This window comes from Ambystoma mexicanum, chromosome 3q (assembly GCF_040938575.1).
Source record: "Ambystoma mexicanum isolate Mex_15411 chromosome 3q, UKY_AmexF1_1, whole genome shotgun sequence".
In the NCBI taxonomy this organism is placed as follows: Eukaryota; Metazoa; Chordata; class Amphibia; order Caudata; family Ambystomatidae; genus Ambystoma; species Ambystoma mexicanum.
Window position 1 is genome coordinate 390190219 of NC_090926.1, and position 18222 is coordinate 390208440.

The 18222-nt window shown below is 47.1% G+C and overlaps 1 protein-coding gene across 1 annotated transcript in view; it reads left to right on the top strand.

Moving 5' to 3' along the window:
• PDGFRB (platelet derived growth factor receptor beta) overlaps positions 1–18222 on the top strand; it is a 234991-nt gene that overhangs the window by 182950 nt on the left and 33819 nt on the right. The window contains exons 16-17 of the mRNA XM_069654064.1: positions 11002–11165; positions 11246–11364. Coding sequence (XP_069510165.1) covers positions 11002–11165; positions 11246–11364 — 283 coding nt within the window. The remainder of the gene's footprint in view (positions 1–11001; positions 11166–11245; positions 11365–18222) is intronic.

Genomic DNA, 18222 nt, shown 5'->3' on the forward strand with positions numbered 1-18222 from the left:
AACACTATCCCTAACGTGACGTGTAGTGTACCCAGAATCCCTCACGCGTCGAGGACCCTCAGATTGTTTTTTTCCACCCAGCTAGCTGGTCGCCCTATGCAAAGCTCGTACATTGCAAAATTTTAACTTCTTTGTCCAGGGCCGTTGGTCGTTTAGTCTTCAGCCTTTCCGATTTGCCAATGATCTGTGCTAACCTTCATTAGCACCCACGAGGAAAGCGCCATTACAAAATGGCCGACCAGAAATTCGGAGTGCCTGCCTGCACTTCCCGGCTCTGAGGAGGAACAACAGACCCCCTCGCCTTGCCTTATTGGCTCCCCACCTCATTTGAGCAGCCAATTGTGAGCCGGAAGGCTAAAGCCGACTCCACACGAAGGCGCCCAGACAAAGGCACATCACCAGTCGTGAGCCTGTCTGGGGCCGTATGGGCTCTGGGCACCCAGCGCTGCCGCCGCCACACTGGGAAATCATACCCACCCCATTCTGCCCCCTGAACTGTTTAAATGGCGCCCACACTGCTAAACATCATTGCCGTCCCTTTCCCACCTAATGTATTAACCCACAGCATAACGCACTGATTCTACTGCCTAAGACAGCAGACCGCCCAAATCACGCGTCCGGATCTCTGAGGCACCATAACCCGACGCCCTAACACTTTGCCATTGCACATGCTGCATCCACCCTGGATCACGACCCTCTAATTATTACCGAAGCTACTGCCTATTTGAACTTCGCCGCTCTCTCAAACTCGCACCAATGCTCCTACTCACCTCACAGGGGCGAGCACCTCAATGCTGTCCCTGCAAACATCGTATATGAGCATTGCCAATTTATTATTATTCTTTTTCCCAATTAACTCCTCTGCATGCTAACGATGCATCTTACACCATTGTCCACGCCAGCTATAATCATGTACTCATGCATCCTCACAGTGTAACCTGCTCCCTGCCGACCATATTGCACGTCATAACCGCATGCTTATTATATTGTATTTAATCACATGCTCCTGATTAAATGTTGAATTCAACCGTTATAATCACTGTCTATTAGCAAGCACCCCCCATACTTGCCTACTGCCTCCCACTACCCGCAACTAGGCCCTACGTATCGCCCACTGCTGCCACATTATCCTGTGCTAAGGCCAGACAGCTATAAGCACCTATGTAGAATTTTTACCATATTCTTGAAATTCGAATCTAGGCGTACTCACAGTCTAAGACCAATCTGCCACTGCTAATCGCTGCACCCTGCCACTACGGCCACTACTAGCCTAGCCCTGCCTTTATACTAGTTGTTGCACCTTACCATATGAACTAACTGTTGCTAACTGAAATGCCTTACCACTGCTGCCACCACTAGTCTACCTCTGCCTTATTACTAGTTGTTGCACCTTATCCCATTTGTTAACTGTTGTTAACTGATGTGCCTCACGTGTTAACTGTTGCTAACTGAAGTGCCTTACCATGGCTGCCACCACTAGTCTACCACTGCCTTATTACTAGTTGCTGCGCCTTATCCCATGTGTTAACTGTTGCTAACTGATGTGCCTCACGTGTTAACTGTTGCTAACTGAAGTGCCTTACCACTGCTGCCACCACTAGTCTAGCACTGCCTTATTACTAGTTGTTGCGTATTATCCCATGTGTTAACTGTTGCTAACTGAAGTGCCTAGCACCGACTCATACCAATTGTTGTGCTCTACCTGACACTAGCCAAGGCGATTTATTTACCACTACCGCCTCTACTAAATGTAAATTGAGATAATCACTCACCATACAATGTACACCGGAAAGAATAAAGCCACCTTACTATACCTCCTCATGTCCATTACCATTTCCATTGCTGCTGTAACCATGCCCCCAGCATAAAATGTACCTTGCTCCCTCACAGAAAGAAACCTCAGGCTTTGCGCAAGATTACCCCGCCTCTACGAGCCTATCTACCTCAACAAACTCCCCAATTCCCTCCTGAGATCCACCTCACGTCACCCCAAAACATATCCCTACCCAACCACGCCCTGTAGCAACATCACCCAACCCAAACTCATCCCTGATCAATGCTAGATCCCTAGTGGCCCACACCACAGAAATAGCAGACACCTTATCCGCTAACAACCTCGACCTACTAGCAATCACCAAAACTTGGTTGCATGAAGCAGCAGGCCCAGCACTCTCAATAGCCATCCCCGAAAACTATCAAATAATCAGAATGGACAGACCCAATAATAGAGGAGGCGGTCTGGCCATCATAGCAAAGACCAACCTCGAGCTAAGATTACTCAATCAATCACCTCTCAAATTCGGCGAGCTCCTCACTGCTAAACTATCCATCTCTAACTGCCGCACCTTAACCATCCACCTCATATATAGGCCTCCCGGCCCTATTGGTTCATTCGAGGCAGACCTATCCAGCCTCATAGCCAACAATACAAAAGACACATCTCAATTACTATTACTTGGCGACCTAAATCTCGGCCTGAACGACCCAGACGACAAACCAGCACAAGCCATAGCTATCATGCTAGCCGAACACGACCTAATCCAAAAAGTACTCACCTCTACCCATAATAAAGGCAGGACCTTGGACTGGATCACCACCTTGAACTGTGATACCACCATTACCAAAACCACTCCTCAACACTGGACAGACCACTATCTCATCGACTTCACATTATCACTCAATAAAGAAGTCAGTAAAGAAAAAACCATGGCACCACCACTGCCCACCAGAGCAAAAAAAATATAACTCCCGACAATCTCCTACCACTTCTACTGCCAACCCTCAATGCTCTCCCTGACAACCTTAATCCAGAATGCCTAGTAGAGAGCTACAACCAGGCTATGAAAAATGGACTAGACATTATTGCCCCTCTAAAAATGCAAAAAAGCAAACAAACTCACCTGAATAATTGGTTCACCCCCCACCTGAAAGAAATAAGAATGCGCAAATGGAAACTAGAATCCCAATGGCGCAACACCCCCACAGAAGAGAACAAACTACAGCTTAAACTCTTTGCCAATAATTACAAAAAAGAAATCCTTCTCACAAAAAAGAACATATTTAACGAAAGAATCGAAAAATCCAATTCCAATACCAAAGAACTATTTGCTATACTAAGGGAACTAGAATCCCCCATTCCCCCGCCAGATAACATAAGCAAAGACAAACAATGGCGCACCAGCGTACAAAATGCCCTATCTAATAAACTCAAAACTCTCCAAAACAAAATCAAACTGAAAAAAGATTCCTTAACCCCTAACGTATCATCGCCCAGTCACCATGCCAAAAACACTGACCCATCAAGCCCAAATCCTTTCAGGTTCACTAAAATATCCATCCTAGAAACTGAAAGGGTTATAGCCTCACTTAAACCATCCAATTGCAAAGGCGACAACTGCCCACCCCAAATAATCAAGGATGCTGCAAGCGACCTAGCCCCCTTTATAACCAAACTGATCAACGCATCCTTCTCCTCCAACACCATACCTAACAATCTCAAAGAATCTTGGGTTCTCCCTCTCCTCAAGAAGCAAACATTAGACCCCGCTATTCCCACCAACTACAGGCCCATCATCACGGTACCGTCCCTGCAAAGGTAATAGACAGAGTAGCATACCTACAAATCCAGTAATACCTAGAAACCCACAAACTCTTAGGCACCCGCCAATCCGGTTTCAGACCACAGCATGGTACTGAGACAGCCCTTATCGATCTTAAAACCCAGATCAATGAGATAAATGACAAAGGAAACACCGCCATGTTACTCATCCTCGACCTGTCGGTGGCCTTTGACCTGGTGGATGACACAGTCCTGTGCAAACACCTGGCCTCGGCAGCCCACCTTTTCAAAAGAGGCCATAGACTGGATACAATCATTCTTGGACAATCGAACTACGAGAGTCTTCTCCTCAATAGCCTCAGCAGACCCTATCAGCATAACTTGCAGTGTTCCCCAAGGCTCCTGCGTCTCCCCTACCCTTTACAACATCTTTACCAAGCCCTTATTTGACAAGTTGGACAGACTTGGTGTCACATACACTAATTATGCAGACGACACCCAGATCCTCATACCCCTTTCGGGCAACTTTGACTCAGATACGGCCTTGGTAAACAAAATATATCTCATCATTCAGGCATGAATGGCCACACACGGCCTATGTCTGAACGATGAGAAAACCGAAATCCTAATCCTTGGCTCCAACGCCAACCTAAAAAAACATACCCCCAGTTACAAAGCGTTCAACATCGATGGTAATACCATTACAGCTGCCAAAACATTGAAAACCTTAGGCTTTCACCTAGACTCAGCCATGTCACTAAATAAACAAGTAAACTCACTAGCATTCTCTACCGCATACACGTGCAAGCTAATCAGAGCAAGCAGAGCATTCCTCTCCCAAGCTAGCTGCATCATCATCGCTAATGCCCTAATACTCTCCAGACTTGAATATTGTAATGCCATGTACCTAGGAGCCAACAAATATATAATCAACAAACTCCAAACTCTGCTAAACAACGCACTCAGTACAGCCCTCAACCTACCCTCGAAGGAACACATCTCCAACAAAAGAAGAGACCACAAATGGCTCAAAATCTGCGACTGCATCTCTCTTAAAATAGCATCACTTACTTTCAAATGCCTAAAAAACACAGCCCCCCCTATCTAGCAGCCACAATAGTAAAAAAGACCTCCACCCGCCCCATCAGAATGATTAATTCTCACCGCCTTCAGGTACCCAAATTTAGACAAAAGAAAACGGGTGGCAGTAGTTTCCCTGTCATGTCAGCCCAATACTGGAACGGCCTTCCACTCAACACCAGAGCAGACCAATCTTACCACAGCTTTAGGCAAAACATTCTCACCTGGTTACGATCCAATGACCCCCTACGACTGATCTGCATACCCTCATACTAACAAACTATAGCCACCTCGACTGTATTTATGTATATCCTTTAAACTGACCTGCCGAAAATGTAATTTACTGTATGTATACTTGTTAAAATGTGCCTATCTTGTAACTAAGTTTTTATGTAACCTTATCTTCCTGTCCTCTGTTGCGCCCTGTTACCTTTGGGTTTTGCGCGCCATACCAAACAAACAAACAAACATCATCGATGACTCCCTCTGCAACCTATGCCAAAAACGCCTGCAGATTTCGGCGACTGGTGCTCCGCCTATAGAGTGGGGCCCCAGGGTTTGATTCTTTGTAGAATTCATCCCCCCCCTCTTTTCCCTTCTGGTCTTGTTGTTGCTTTTCACCTCAGCTATGGAGAGGACTCCTTTTAAGTTTTGCCTGTCCTGCAACAGCAAATACCCGTGGAAGGACACTCACCGAAGGTGTAACAAGTGTCTGCCTCGTTATCACGATGAGCGATCCTACAAGTTTTGCCAACTTTTACTTCCAAAGATGCTAAAAGATCAGAGGACGAAGCAGTGGGTGGCCTAAACCATGCAGGCTGAAAGTGTTTCTCCCATCGGTGCAGGCGCCTCAAATGATAAGGTTTCAAGCGGAAGCCATGGCTCCGGTGTGTGAGGCCATTGACCACCCCGCGGAACCTTCAGGTTCCCAAGTGCTCATCCCGGCACCGACAGGCAGGCCACCGGTGCTGTTATGGGGAGACAACATCCGAATGACAGGGACACACATGCACTAAAGAAACAAAAGCATTCAACCCCAAAAGGTTCGTCGATGGATAAGGTGAGGAAGCAACAGACGCCAACGGGCCATTCGAAAGTTTTGATGAAGCCCACCGATCCTCATGATTGGCCGCCCTCCGCGCAACTGTCGTCACAGCATGCGTACGGGCATACCCATAAGGGCATCTTTATCAAACAACACAAGAGCTCCAACGTGCCTCCTAAAAGCACGTCGACGCCAAAGGTTGCGGCAGCGCTGCAAACATCGACAAAGCCAACAGGCACGTCGAAAACACTCCCCGATCTGCTGCAGCTGCGCAAGAGTCTCACAGCCATTGTTTCGCCGGCAAATAGATCTAGAGACACGTCCAAACGTCGAGACGAGTATTCAGAAGGGTCACTGCCTTTATCTAAGGCTATGGCCGATAAATCTCGACCCACTAAGGACACCTGTCCTCCAGAAGAGCCGTCCCCCCTCCAGACCCCTCTGGTTCATCTCTAGGGACCAGAGTTAGGTTTGAAGGTTATATGGACACACTTTCAAAGTTTGTTGATTTTTCTGAGAAATGTATTACCCCAAAAAGACCTAGGGAGGAGGATTCCTGCCCTACTCTTTCAAAAGTGCAAAAACATTCCAGTACACTTCCCCAGGAAGAGGTTTTAGAATTCTGAGAACCTGAAGAACTCTATGAGGACCTCTATGGTCAGGAAGAAGATCCTTTTGAGGAGACACCAGACAAGTGCCCACACTGGGGTCAGGAACAACCCACAGAGGAAGCACCATGGCTTTCCCCCATTACTACTCCAGATCCAGACGCCCTGTCTCTAAACCCTCCCTCCTCGCCTCCTCAGAAGCAAGCCTCACCAATTGACGACCAGATGGCCTTCAACGCAATCCTAAAGAGGGCTGCAGAGCATTTTCAAATTGTCACACAAGAGACAGTACAGGACACAGACTTTGTGGAAGACATCTTAAAAGAGAAACCCCCACAAGTCAGGCGATGCCATTGCTTAACTCTATCAAGAAGCGCATTGCACACTCATTGTTGTCCCCCTTGCTTACAAAGCGGTCAACCCTCAGGTAGAAAAGCTTTTCCGCCCCTCCCCTTCAGACCCGCTGTACATCCGGGGCCATGCCAATCCAGACTCCCTGGTAGTCACTACAACCAGAAAGAGGGCCGGAGTGCCGTTGTCCACAGAGGCATCACCAGACAAGGACTGTAAAAAGTTGTACGCCCTTGGAAAGCATATCACTGCATCAGCCGCATATTCCACTAGAATTGCCACCAACACTACACTACTGGCAAGTTATAGTGATGTACAATAGAACTTACTTCAGGAGGGCCTACAAGAAGTCCCGGAGCCAGTACAATCACGCCTGCTCTGCTAACAGTTGTTTCAGAAGGGAGACAGGTCAACCAAAATATCCTGAAGAGCACTCTAGATGTAGCTGAAAGAGCGGGCCGGGCCTTAGCCCAGAGTACACTTCTTAAAAGGCATGCATGGCTCATAAATTCAGGCTTTAAACCTGAGACACAGGCATCCCTTATAAACAAATCGGTGGAGGAAACTAATTTGTTTGGGAAGGCAGTAGACGATGCCTTCAAAACAGTAAAGAAGGAGCATGAGACTCTTAAGTCTCTGAGTCAAATTACAGCAAGGCCCTATCAACAGCGTTGAGGTAACTCTCACTGTTCATTTCGGGGGCAATCCTTCTCACGTCCCCCCCACAACCATTATGGGACAGGTAGTGCAGCATGGTCCTCCGGACAGGGCGCGACTGCACATGGTCAATACCAGCAAAGGGGTCAGCGAAGATGCAAAGGCAAGGGTAGGAACTTCACCCTAAGAGGATCCCCGGCCTCCACTCAAAAATGACTCACCAGTCCGGGTCCCCTTCCATGCCTCCCCGGTCAGGGGACGAATAATATCTTTCCTTCACGCATGGGAGGGGATCACTTCAGACCAGTGGCTGCTCAAGACCGTCGCCCACGGTTATTGTATCGAGTTCAACCGGCCACCTTGATACCGTCCACCAACATCCAGACGCCTATCGCCATAACACCTGAAAATTCTGCTACAAGAGGTGGAGATCCTTCAAGAAAAGGGTGCCATCGAAGTCGTTCACTTTCTACAGGTGAACAAGGGTATTTATTCAGTGTACTTGCTTGTACCCAGAAAGAATATCACCATGCGCCCTGTGTTAGACTTGCGCCCAGCTAACAAGTTTATGAAGCAACAAAAATTCAGAATGACAACATTACATGACCACTGATAGTGCTGGGGGATTTCATGGCAACATTGGACATGAAAGATGCATACTTTCATATTCAATGTTGCCAGCGCACGGAAAGTACCTAAGATTCTTGATAGAGGACAAGCACTATGAGTTCAAAGTCCTTCCCTTTGGCATTGCCTCATCCCTGAAGGTGTTTCCGAAGGTATTGGTGGTAGTAGCGGCTCACCTGCGCAGTGAGTCCATTCCAGTCATTCCTGACCTCGACGATTGTCCAATAACGGTGTCCGGTCAAAGGATCGAAAACAAAAGGATCTAATACAATAGTTGAGAGTCTAAAGGACCGAAAAAAAAGGTTGAATACCTTTTTTAAAATATATATATATTTTTTGGTTTCCGTTTAGGGAAAAAAAAGTGTTTTTTATACCAAAAATGGGCGTTTTTGGGCGGGACCCCCCGGGCAGGACCCCCCCCTCCACCCCCCAAAAAAAAAAAGAAAAAAAAATTTGACCTTTTTTTTCCGGTCCTTTTGACTCAAAACTATTGCATTTCGATCCTTTTGATTCGATCCTTTCACCTATAACCACTAATAATAGGGGATTCGTACAGAACATGCCTATCAAACACCCAGAAGAAGGTAGATCTCATTTTCAGTCTGGGATTCTCGATCAACGAGAAAAAGTCCAGCCTAGACCCCAGCCAAGTCAAGCAATGTCTGGATGCTCTAATTCGGACCAAAGATGGCCTCATCTTCCCCTCCAATGAGAGGGTTCAAAACATGCTGTTCCAGATCCCTCACTATGTAGCAAATCGCGAGGTGACCGTATGCAAAGCCATGTGACTGTTAGGGATGATGGCCTCCTGCATTTTTCTAGTCCCACAAGCACATTTGCGCCTGCGCCCCATGCAAGAGTGGCTGTCAAGCCAGTGGTGTCAGGCCAGCGGACAATGGGACGATCTAGTTCTCTCTCAGCAATGGTTGTCAAGGGAAAACCTCTTACAGGGGAAGACCTTCACACCCCTGCAGTAGAAGCCACTCTCACCACTGTCAGGGTGGGGGCTCACCTCCTACATTAGACGGCGCACAGCGTTTGGTTCCCAGCGGTAGCATCCATTCACATAAGCCTCTTGGAATTGTTAGCAGTATTCAAAGCCCTGAAGGCTTTTCAAACACACCTCCAGGGAAAGACAGTCCTAGTTCTCATGGACAGCACCACGACCATGAATTAACTGACCAAGCAAGGGGGCCCTCAATTAGAGGCATTGTTGAACTACTCACAATACATTGTATTTTAAATTATTTAAGTCTGCATCACAGAAAAGAAAACATTAGTGCACATCTGCCAATTAGTCCATTAACTGAACAGGCGGGGATACACGACCGAACACATCTCATGATCTTACAGTGATGAAATAATCTGAAACCGCGGCAAAAAGGGACTGAGAGAGGTGTTGGGGTGGATAGCTGGCATTACAGTGAGCCCAACAAGGGAGTCATTGTCAAGAAGGCATGTGCCCGGCGTGACCTCATCTGGAGTCCAGTCTCTAGTATGGTGTACATTTCTGGGAGTCACATCTGGAGTAGAGTGTGACTTTAGGTCAGACAAATACCCCGAATGATCAAGAGAGACTGCAGACAGTCCGCAAACGTCGACCTCAATGGTGCACAGCTCCAACCACAAGTCCTATGATGAGAAACTCAAGGATTGGGATGGCCGTGGAGACGAGAGATGAAGGGTGCGGCAAGGCCGCTGGAGATGATGGGATGCCCAGTAGGAGTAAACACAGGTCATAGGCATGTTCTTTCTGTCTGAGGTTTTACTCCAAGAACTAAAAATCATGACAAAAGAGAAACTTTCATACGGAACAGGGAGAAACTGCACAGAACATCCATCCAGAATGAAAGGTGCTGACAGAAACAGCAGCAGATTAATTCAACAAGGTGTGCAATAGCCACCAGGGGGGCAGCAGCAGTGAGAAAGAAAGGGTAAAGCCGGAGACTATTTACCTTGTCTCCCTTGAGCCAGAAAGGAATGGTGACAAGAGAGGACTGGCTTTACTCATCAGCCATGATTATATGTTTCTGAGCATGATTATGTCCGTCAAACAATAAAATCACATTTGACTGGTTTGCATAGGCTTTTGACTGCTGAGGGGCCTGCACACTTAGATGGAATGGGAGTCTCCATAAGGCCTTAATAATGCACTGCACTGCAACCCCATAGGGGAGTGACGTTCCCCTTCCGCCACGTGAGCCCGACTCATTTAGCTTTGAAAGTAGGTCTGGCCTTATGGGTATCGGTCAAGAGGATAGATAGAACACACCACTGTTGAAGCAGTATTGCTTTCCTATCACATTATCACATCTATAAACAAAACAGCAATATCAGGGCCACCACATGTTGATAGCAGAGAACAGCTCATATGCATGGTCCTTGTGACCAAGGCTTCAACATCTCCCCTTTGCCCCCCCATGGAATTCTTGAGATGCTGATTTTGTCATCTCCAAATTAGAGTGCAGAAGGGAGGGTATCCTTTTTAGGATGCTCACACCTTTCTATTTCAATAGGAGAAACACCATCATTGAAAGTAATTCTTCCTTTCTGAAGGGCTGGTAGTGATTTCTCATGTAGTAGCCATGCCCGCTGAGTCGCAGCGTGCTCAACATTGAGGGAAGCTGTTCCTAAAATGAACTCCAGGTGAAAATTTCAGAAATGCAAATGTTAAGCAGATGCTTAAGCAATGCCTCGGGAGTAAGGTGGCCCACCTGGAATGGCACAGACCATGCAACCAAAGCCTAAGCCTAAAGCCTCAGACCATGTGCAGATGCATTTTCATAAAAGTGCCTGTCAGTCAAGTTGGCTTCTTCCTAATCACATCCCCTTTAATAAAGTAAGGTAATAGACGCCCAGAGAGATAGCGTGATTTGTCCATGATTGCACAATTGGCCAAGTAGGGAGGTGGGATTACAACTCATGTCTCCTGGTTATTGAAATGATCGTTAAATTAGTCAAGGATATCTTCCCCTCACCCCCTCCATCAGCTGTGCATCGCTCCTTGCTGTTGTCTATAGCGTGCGTGCAATGAGGTATCCAGAATCCTTAATGTGCCTTGTTCCTGTTTTCAGCCCAACCTCTGTATCTGTGGAAAGTGATGGGGGATACATGGACATGTGCAAAGATGACATGAACTATGTCCCGATGATTAATCTCAAAGGAGAGATAAAGTATGCTGACATCGAACCCTCAAACTATGGTACAGCCTATGAGTTGGACAGCTACTCCCCATCAGGTAAGAAGTATCCGTGTATAGCCTTAGATATCGTCTTGACCTCTTTCTGTGGTTCATGCTCTTTATTTTCCTCCACCCAGCTCCGGAGAAGACCGGCGATACAATCCTGATCAATGAATCACCCATCCTGAGCTTCTGGGACCTTGTGGGATTCAGCTACCAAGTAGCCAATGGGATGGAGTTCTTGGCTTCTAAAAATGTAAGTATACAAAATTGCCTATTTATGTGAACTTGCCAGTCCCTAATCACCATGTTTGCATACGAAACATTACATTTGCTTTGCCAAAGGGACACACGTTTACAAAAGCCAAGAACATCCAATGATAAAGCTTCTAGATCAGAGTGGATTAGTCAGCCATGTGCTGCAAGAATTTCAGTGAGGTCACATTGAACGAGAGATGTCATAATGTGCACCTCCTGTAAACGAAAGCTAAAGGCAAAGATGACTTGAATGTCTTCTGTCCTAGAATTACCTCAGCATATGCAGGGATGCGTGCAGAGAGCAAAAGACCAGCTCATGGAAAAAAATAGGTCATTTATACTTTACCGGGAGCATATCACACCCCAATATGTCTCTCTCTCTCACTTTCACTGTCTCATGTTCACAGCTCTGAAAGGCACTAGGGGGATGTTGCCCAACGACACAGCATTTATTTCTCCAAATGGCCTTTGCAAACTCGTATTGTTCCATACAATAAATGTCTCTTCACCCCGTCCTCTGCCGGCCTTTCGTAGGCCAGTGGGAGGGTTTATGCTGCTGAGCCTGCCCCCTGTCCCGATTCAGAGAAAAAGAAGGAGCATGAAGGGAGGCACCTGACGCCTGTGAAGTCATCAGTGATGTCATCATTGTGGTCCCAGGCTGCGTGACAGGGGGCACAAAGTTAAGGTTGCTTTGGCTGAATTTCAGGGGTTTTGTTGCATTAAGTTCTCACCTTAACATCCCTGCAACAAAAGTTTTTTCCTTCAATTTCTATAGATTTTTAGAACACTACCAGACCACTGACAATGGCCTTTGCCCATGGTCAGTGGCCACTGTCCATTTTAGAACACTACCAGATCACAAGCCATGGCCTTCAGTCATGGCCGGTGGGCACGGCCACTCTATATATTAAAACACTTGCAACCCATCGCTCAAAGACGTTCATCAATCACAAATTGATTTTTACCTGTTTTGACAGTGGTATTGTTATGTATAAAAGATTGCAGGCTTTGAGAACTCACAATGCTTTTAGTTAAAGTGCTGTGCGATTAAATTATTTGCCAAGGATCACACACTTTGATTAAGCAGCGTACTACAAGCCCCTTGTTTTATTGCCGTTTTTTTCTTGAATGTTGGGATACATCGCATGACTCCAACTAACCGCATTCAAGCAGCACAGAAAAGGGAAAAATATGTCTGGCTGCTTGCAGGGCCGGACTGGGACAAGAAATAGGCCCTGGCACCAAAGAAAAAGTGGCGCACCTCTCCTTAAAAAAATGTGGCCCTCAAACCATCATCCGTGAATCGTGTAAATTCACGACTTTACACAAAATGCTACTTATGGAGGGTTAATGGTGTTTGTTGCATGTTATGTGTTGTGTAAACGCTTGACAAAAGTGATAACATTCCTTTTGTTCTTTTTTGAAAAAACATCATTGAAGTAAAGTCCATACCATATATGAAGGTTTATATGGTTTTATTATAAGCTTAATAGTAACGGACCCCAGCACGTCTTTGCTGCAGGCTTGGACACTTGAACTGTCTAGAACCAATTCTTTATTCCATCTCATCATGTGGAGTTCTGCTGGAACCTTAGCTACATCATAGAAATGGAACACTCTGGAGGTTATCTACAATGGGCCTAAGCAGCAACTATCTACATATATCAAAGTAACACCATAACAATCATCATCATCACATAGCTAAATACTTATTTTGCAGAACCAGACTCAAGGCATATCTACTAGTTGCCACCAGTAATGAAAATAGAGTTGCATTTAATAAGCAGTACAGCCAAATGATGACACCGGAAAGTACCTTGCCAGTTGTATTTATGCTCATATATTGCATTGCAAAACAACTCATAAAATAACATAACTTTGCATACTTAGAGTTCTGTGACAGGGTTCATAGTTCTGAGGCGCAGGAGTGGCATGAACCAACCACCCCCACTGCGGTTTTGGGACCTGCAAGTCAATGCTTATACAGGGCTGCGCAACCCCAGCAGGGAAGGAGGGTTAGGGTGACAATGGTTGGATAGGAAGGGGGGAAGTAGGGAAACCGGAATGAGGTTTAGGGAGAGGTTATGGATAGGTTGGGGATGTTAGGGTAAGGTTTTGACCACTGCGCACGCTTCCAGCATGCTGTTACACCCATACAAACACACGTCCCTGCTTCCGACTCTACACACACATACAATATCACTATAGCAATATAAAAATGCACAGCAGCATAATAAACACACATGAGGTAGTGCAGCATTTAGCTTAGGTTAGTTGTCACCCAAAGTGTCCCTTGTTGTCTCCTGCAATTTCGTTGTGTCAGGATGTGTCGTAGTCAGGGCTCAAGTCGAGGGTACACATAGGTGGACGGAGTCCACCCACGTTTTTCAGAGGGTGGACTCAGTCTGCCGTAGCTAAAATGAGAAACATTGAATGTCCTCTTTGAATGTATGCATTAAAGCCAATCACGGGATCGAAACAGAGTCGACAGGACACTTCACCACTGCACTATATCACCTGATGACAAATAACACACAACTAAAGGTAAAATGTCTCATTTCGGTACTGCAAGTCCCAGGGAAAATATTTGTATTGGTTCTTGGAGTTTAAAAGGTGCACATCTTTTAACGTTTTCAAAAACCCTATTAGAAGAAAAAATCCTCTCTGGGTTTTGTGTGTGTGTGTTATTTTTATGAAAGGCAAATGTCATTCGTCCTGTGCAATTTTCGGTGGTTATGCTAAGCCAATTTAATCAAATGTTCATATTTCACCTTGATATGCTAATTTCTGTCGACATCACATCACATTACATTTGTTGATGAGTCCCCCACTTTAATTTTTAGGACTTGACCCCTGGTCGTAGTAGCTGCTCAAATGCTGCAAAAAAGTGCTACAATTAGTACACATATCAAACACTGCCGCATGTTGCTGTTCACGTGCGTGTAGCACATGCATGGGATTTAGCAAGGCTGCATGTGGCTCTGGTAAGTGGTAACATGATAGTTAGGACATGCAGGAGTTAGCAGTTAGTAACTCCTTAGGAAAGTGTTGTAAATTGTGTCCACGGCTAACGAGTCGCCGTCCAATGATTGATGGTGCTGCACGTGGTTAGGAAGCGCTGATTACTGGAAAAACAGATGCACATTTTATAAGCGGACTGGCCTGTGCTTCTGAGGGGCCAGTAGAGCTAGAGGAAGAGTACATGTAGGGAGTGACTGAATCTGACTGGCACCACTGTCCAGACTAGTAGAGTACACACATCTCAAAGACACTGGCCTGTTTCTAAATGGCCTTCCGCTAGGCCAGTCGTCACTGCATTAGGCAAAGGGCAGCTGTATCAAACAGTGCCATTCAGGGGTCCTTACCCTGCTACAGGAGCTTTTTGGGTGTTTTTCTGCCACATGAAGGGGCGGATAGATGGAAAATTGTATCAGTCAGTTGGGGGTGTGAGGTGGCTGTGCACTCAGGATTCACACAATCTTCAGCGAATTCTCACCCACACAAACCTTCCAAACTTCAAAGGTGCTTGAACAAATTATCAAACATATATATATATATATATATTTCTGAGGCTTGTGGAATCTGCTTAGATCACATGCTGTGCATAGGCCGACATCTAGTGGAAGCTGCGGAGTATTACAGTTTGTTTTTCGAAAATCGAAAATGGGCGTCGACACAGGGCGTGCCAGTAATACTATCCCTAGTGTGACGTCCACTGTACCCATGATCCCTCACGCGTCTAGGATCCCCAGATTGTTTTTTTCCGCCATTCTGGTCGGAAGCACTTCATCGGAGTTCCCTGGCTTTGCCATATTTGCACTCAAAACTAATTCTAATTTGCCCCATTTTGTCACCCTTACATCGATCAACATCTCGACGCCGAACCGGGGAGGAGATCAACGTCGAATACCCGACGGATTGGGCCTTGAGGCTTCCGCCTCGGTTCGGGCCTGGGCCGCTGGCCTCGGCCCTACAAGTAGGGAGAGTGGGGGGTGGTACACTTCCACACTCGGTTATATATATAATCATATATACACCACCTTACCTACACACACTTGCCCGCTGCCCACAGGCGCGTATGGAGGGTACGCCCTTTCAGTTTTGCCCCAAGTGTAATAAGAAATACCCTTGGGTAGATAAGCACGCTACGTGCAATCTTTGCCTGCCCAGAGACCACCCCGAGGCGGGTTGCAGGGCCTGTAGTAGGTTTAAGACCAAAACTCTTAAGGACCGCTCCACCAAGCGTTGGGCCCACCACGCCAAGCTAGCAGCTATGGAGGCGGAGGGTACCTTCAGCGACGGCAGCGACGCCGGACTTTCGGACGGCGAGGGCACCAAGGCGTCGAAAGACAGCCTAACGCACGTCCCCGGCCTCGGAAGGTCGTCCGTCCCGGCGACTATGGGGAAGTCCCCCGGCGACAAAAGCGTTACACATACACACGCTAAACACAAAAAAGCCACCCGAGATTCGACGTCGTCGAAACCTCGAAAAGAGGCACAGAAGGAGCGGTCCGAAAGGACGTCCTCTGGGCGGTCCCGGTCGAGGTCGCCGCACGACGTCAGGCAAGCCTCCACACTTGCACATAGTGCCTCGCCCATTAACATCACGGAAGATCACTCGTCCGGAGACGAACACGACTTCCATCCCCAGCCTGCACCCCAGGGAAAGGGTACATCACTTGGGAGTAAGGAGGGCCCAGTTTCGAAGCCTAGTTCGAAACACAGGCATTCCACCTCCGATCCTCGACGCCGGGCGTCGAAAGATAAGGGAAATGGTAAACACACTTCCACCCACGGGGAAGGGGGTAAGCAGCAACGGAAACAACCCTTGCAATCCTCTACAACAAGAGAACTGACTTCCCCGTCCAAGTCTTCTCAGGGACAGTCCATAGAAAGTTCCAGCAAGGTCACCCCAAGCTCCAAACTCTGGTCATGCGAGGACATTGACAGAGTAATGTCAAGGATGTCTTCCTTGGCAAATTTCTTCGAAAGACACCCTGACCAACTCCTAGCTTTAAACCCTCAGGAATCTTCTCCCTCAGGTTCAAGGGACCCTATCCCTTCAAATAAAAGGCCCCGGGTCGAGACACCATTAAAGGCTTCAGACCCCTTTGAGGTCCAACCCTATTCTTGCCTTTTCCCTACAGGCCAAGGAGACTCTTCCCTTATAGAGGGTCAGGAATTTGAGACGCCAGAAGATCTCGCAGTGTCAGATTATTACGGGGAGGACGAAGACGAGGATGAGCCAGAAAATAGCCCAGATATTTTCAGAATGGACTCACCAGTCGAAAGGGAAGCCCCAGTGTCTGATTCCCCAATAGATAATCAGCCCCTCCTGAACGAACTGCTCTCTCGGGCAGCTAACCACTTCCACATAGACACACAAGGTGTCCAAGAAGAGAGGGACTTCGCGGAGGAACTAATAGGGGAAAGGAAGACAGTAGCCCAGACCATTCCCATCCTGAAATCTATTCAACGCAGAATAGCACCATCCCTTATCAACCCAAACCTGACAAGACCTGTAAACCCGAGAGTAGAGAAGCTGTTTAAAGCAGCCCAGTCGGACCCTCTATATATTAGAGGCCAACTTAAGCCAGACTCTCTAGTCGTAACTAACACCCGCAAGAGAGCTGGAACCCCATTATCTTCCTCTGAGGCTCCCCCCGACAAGGAAAGTAAGAAACTCTATGGTTTTGGTAGAAAAGTAGCTTCCACGGCAGCCTACCAAACCAGAATCGCGAATTCCACCACACTGTTGGCCAGCTACAACTGCCATCAGTGGGAAGAAGTGGCAGCACTAATAGATTCCGCTCCCGAACCCCTTAAGAGCCAGCTATCTCGCATTTGTGCAGAGGGAAGAAACGTCTCAGGCTGCATTTTAAAAGCAACTTTGGACGCCGCAGACAATGCGGGTAGAATTATAGCAGAGGGGACTGTCATCAAAAGACATGCTTGGTTGAGGCAGTCAGGATTCAAAGCAGAAACACAAGCTGCACTCTTAGACAAACCAGTGGAAAGTGATCTCCTGTTTGGAAAGGCAGCCGAGGACGCTCTAAAGAACGCTAAGGAGGAATTCGACACCCTCAAATCCCTTGGCCAGTTAACTACAAAACCACCTAACCAAAGAGGGAACGGCAATTTTCGTCGCCCCCGCGGCCAAAATTCCAATAGAGGAAATAGCTATTCCCACACCCAGGGTACACAGTGGAACACCAACTCACAACAGTCTACCCAGGGGTATGGTAGGGCTAGTAGAAGAGAACGTGGTAGAGGCAGAGGCAGCCCCAGTAAAGGAGGCGGCACGCCTCCACCAAAGCAGTGACGCTCATTTCAGGGTCCCTTCCCGTACAACCCCAGTAGGGGGACGAATATCCAGCTTCACCCAGGCATGGGAAGGGATAACATCCGACAGGTGGGTGCTGTCAACGGTATCCAATGGGTACTGTATAGAACTACTGCAACGTCCCCGAAACCATCCTCCAAGACAAAAAGTCCACTCTTTAGAACATCAGAAGATCCTCCTCGAGGAGATCTACAATCTGCTCCAAAAGGACGCGATAGAAATCGTCCCAAGCCACCAGGTAAACAAGGGTATTTATTCAACTTACTTCCTTGTTCCAAAGAAAGACTTAACAATGCGCCCAGTATTGGACTTGCGGCCTGCCAACAAGTATGTCAAGCCCCAAAAGTTTCGTATGACTACACTACAAGAGGTAATCCCCCTCCTAAAAAAGGGGGATTACATGGCAACTTTGGATATGAAAGATGCCTATTTTCATATTTCCATGCTCCCAGCGCACAGAAAGTACCTACGCTTCAAGGTGGACAGTCAACACTATCAGTTCAAAGTGCTGCC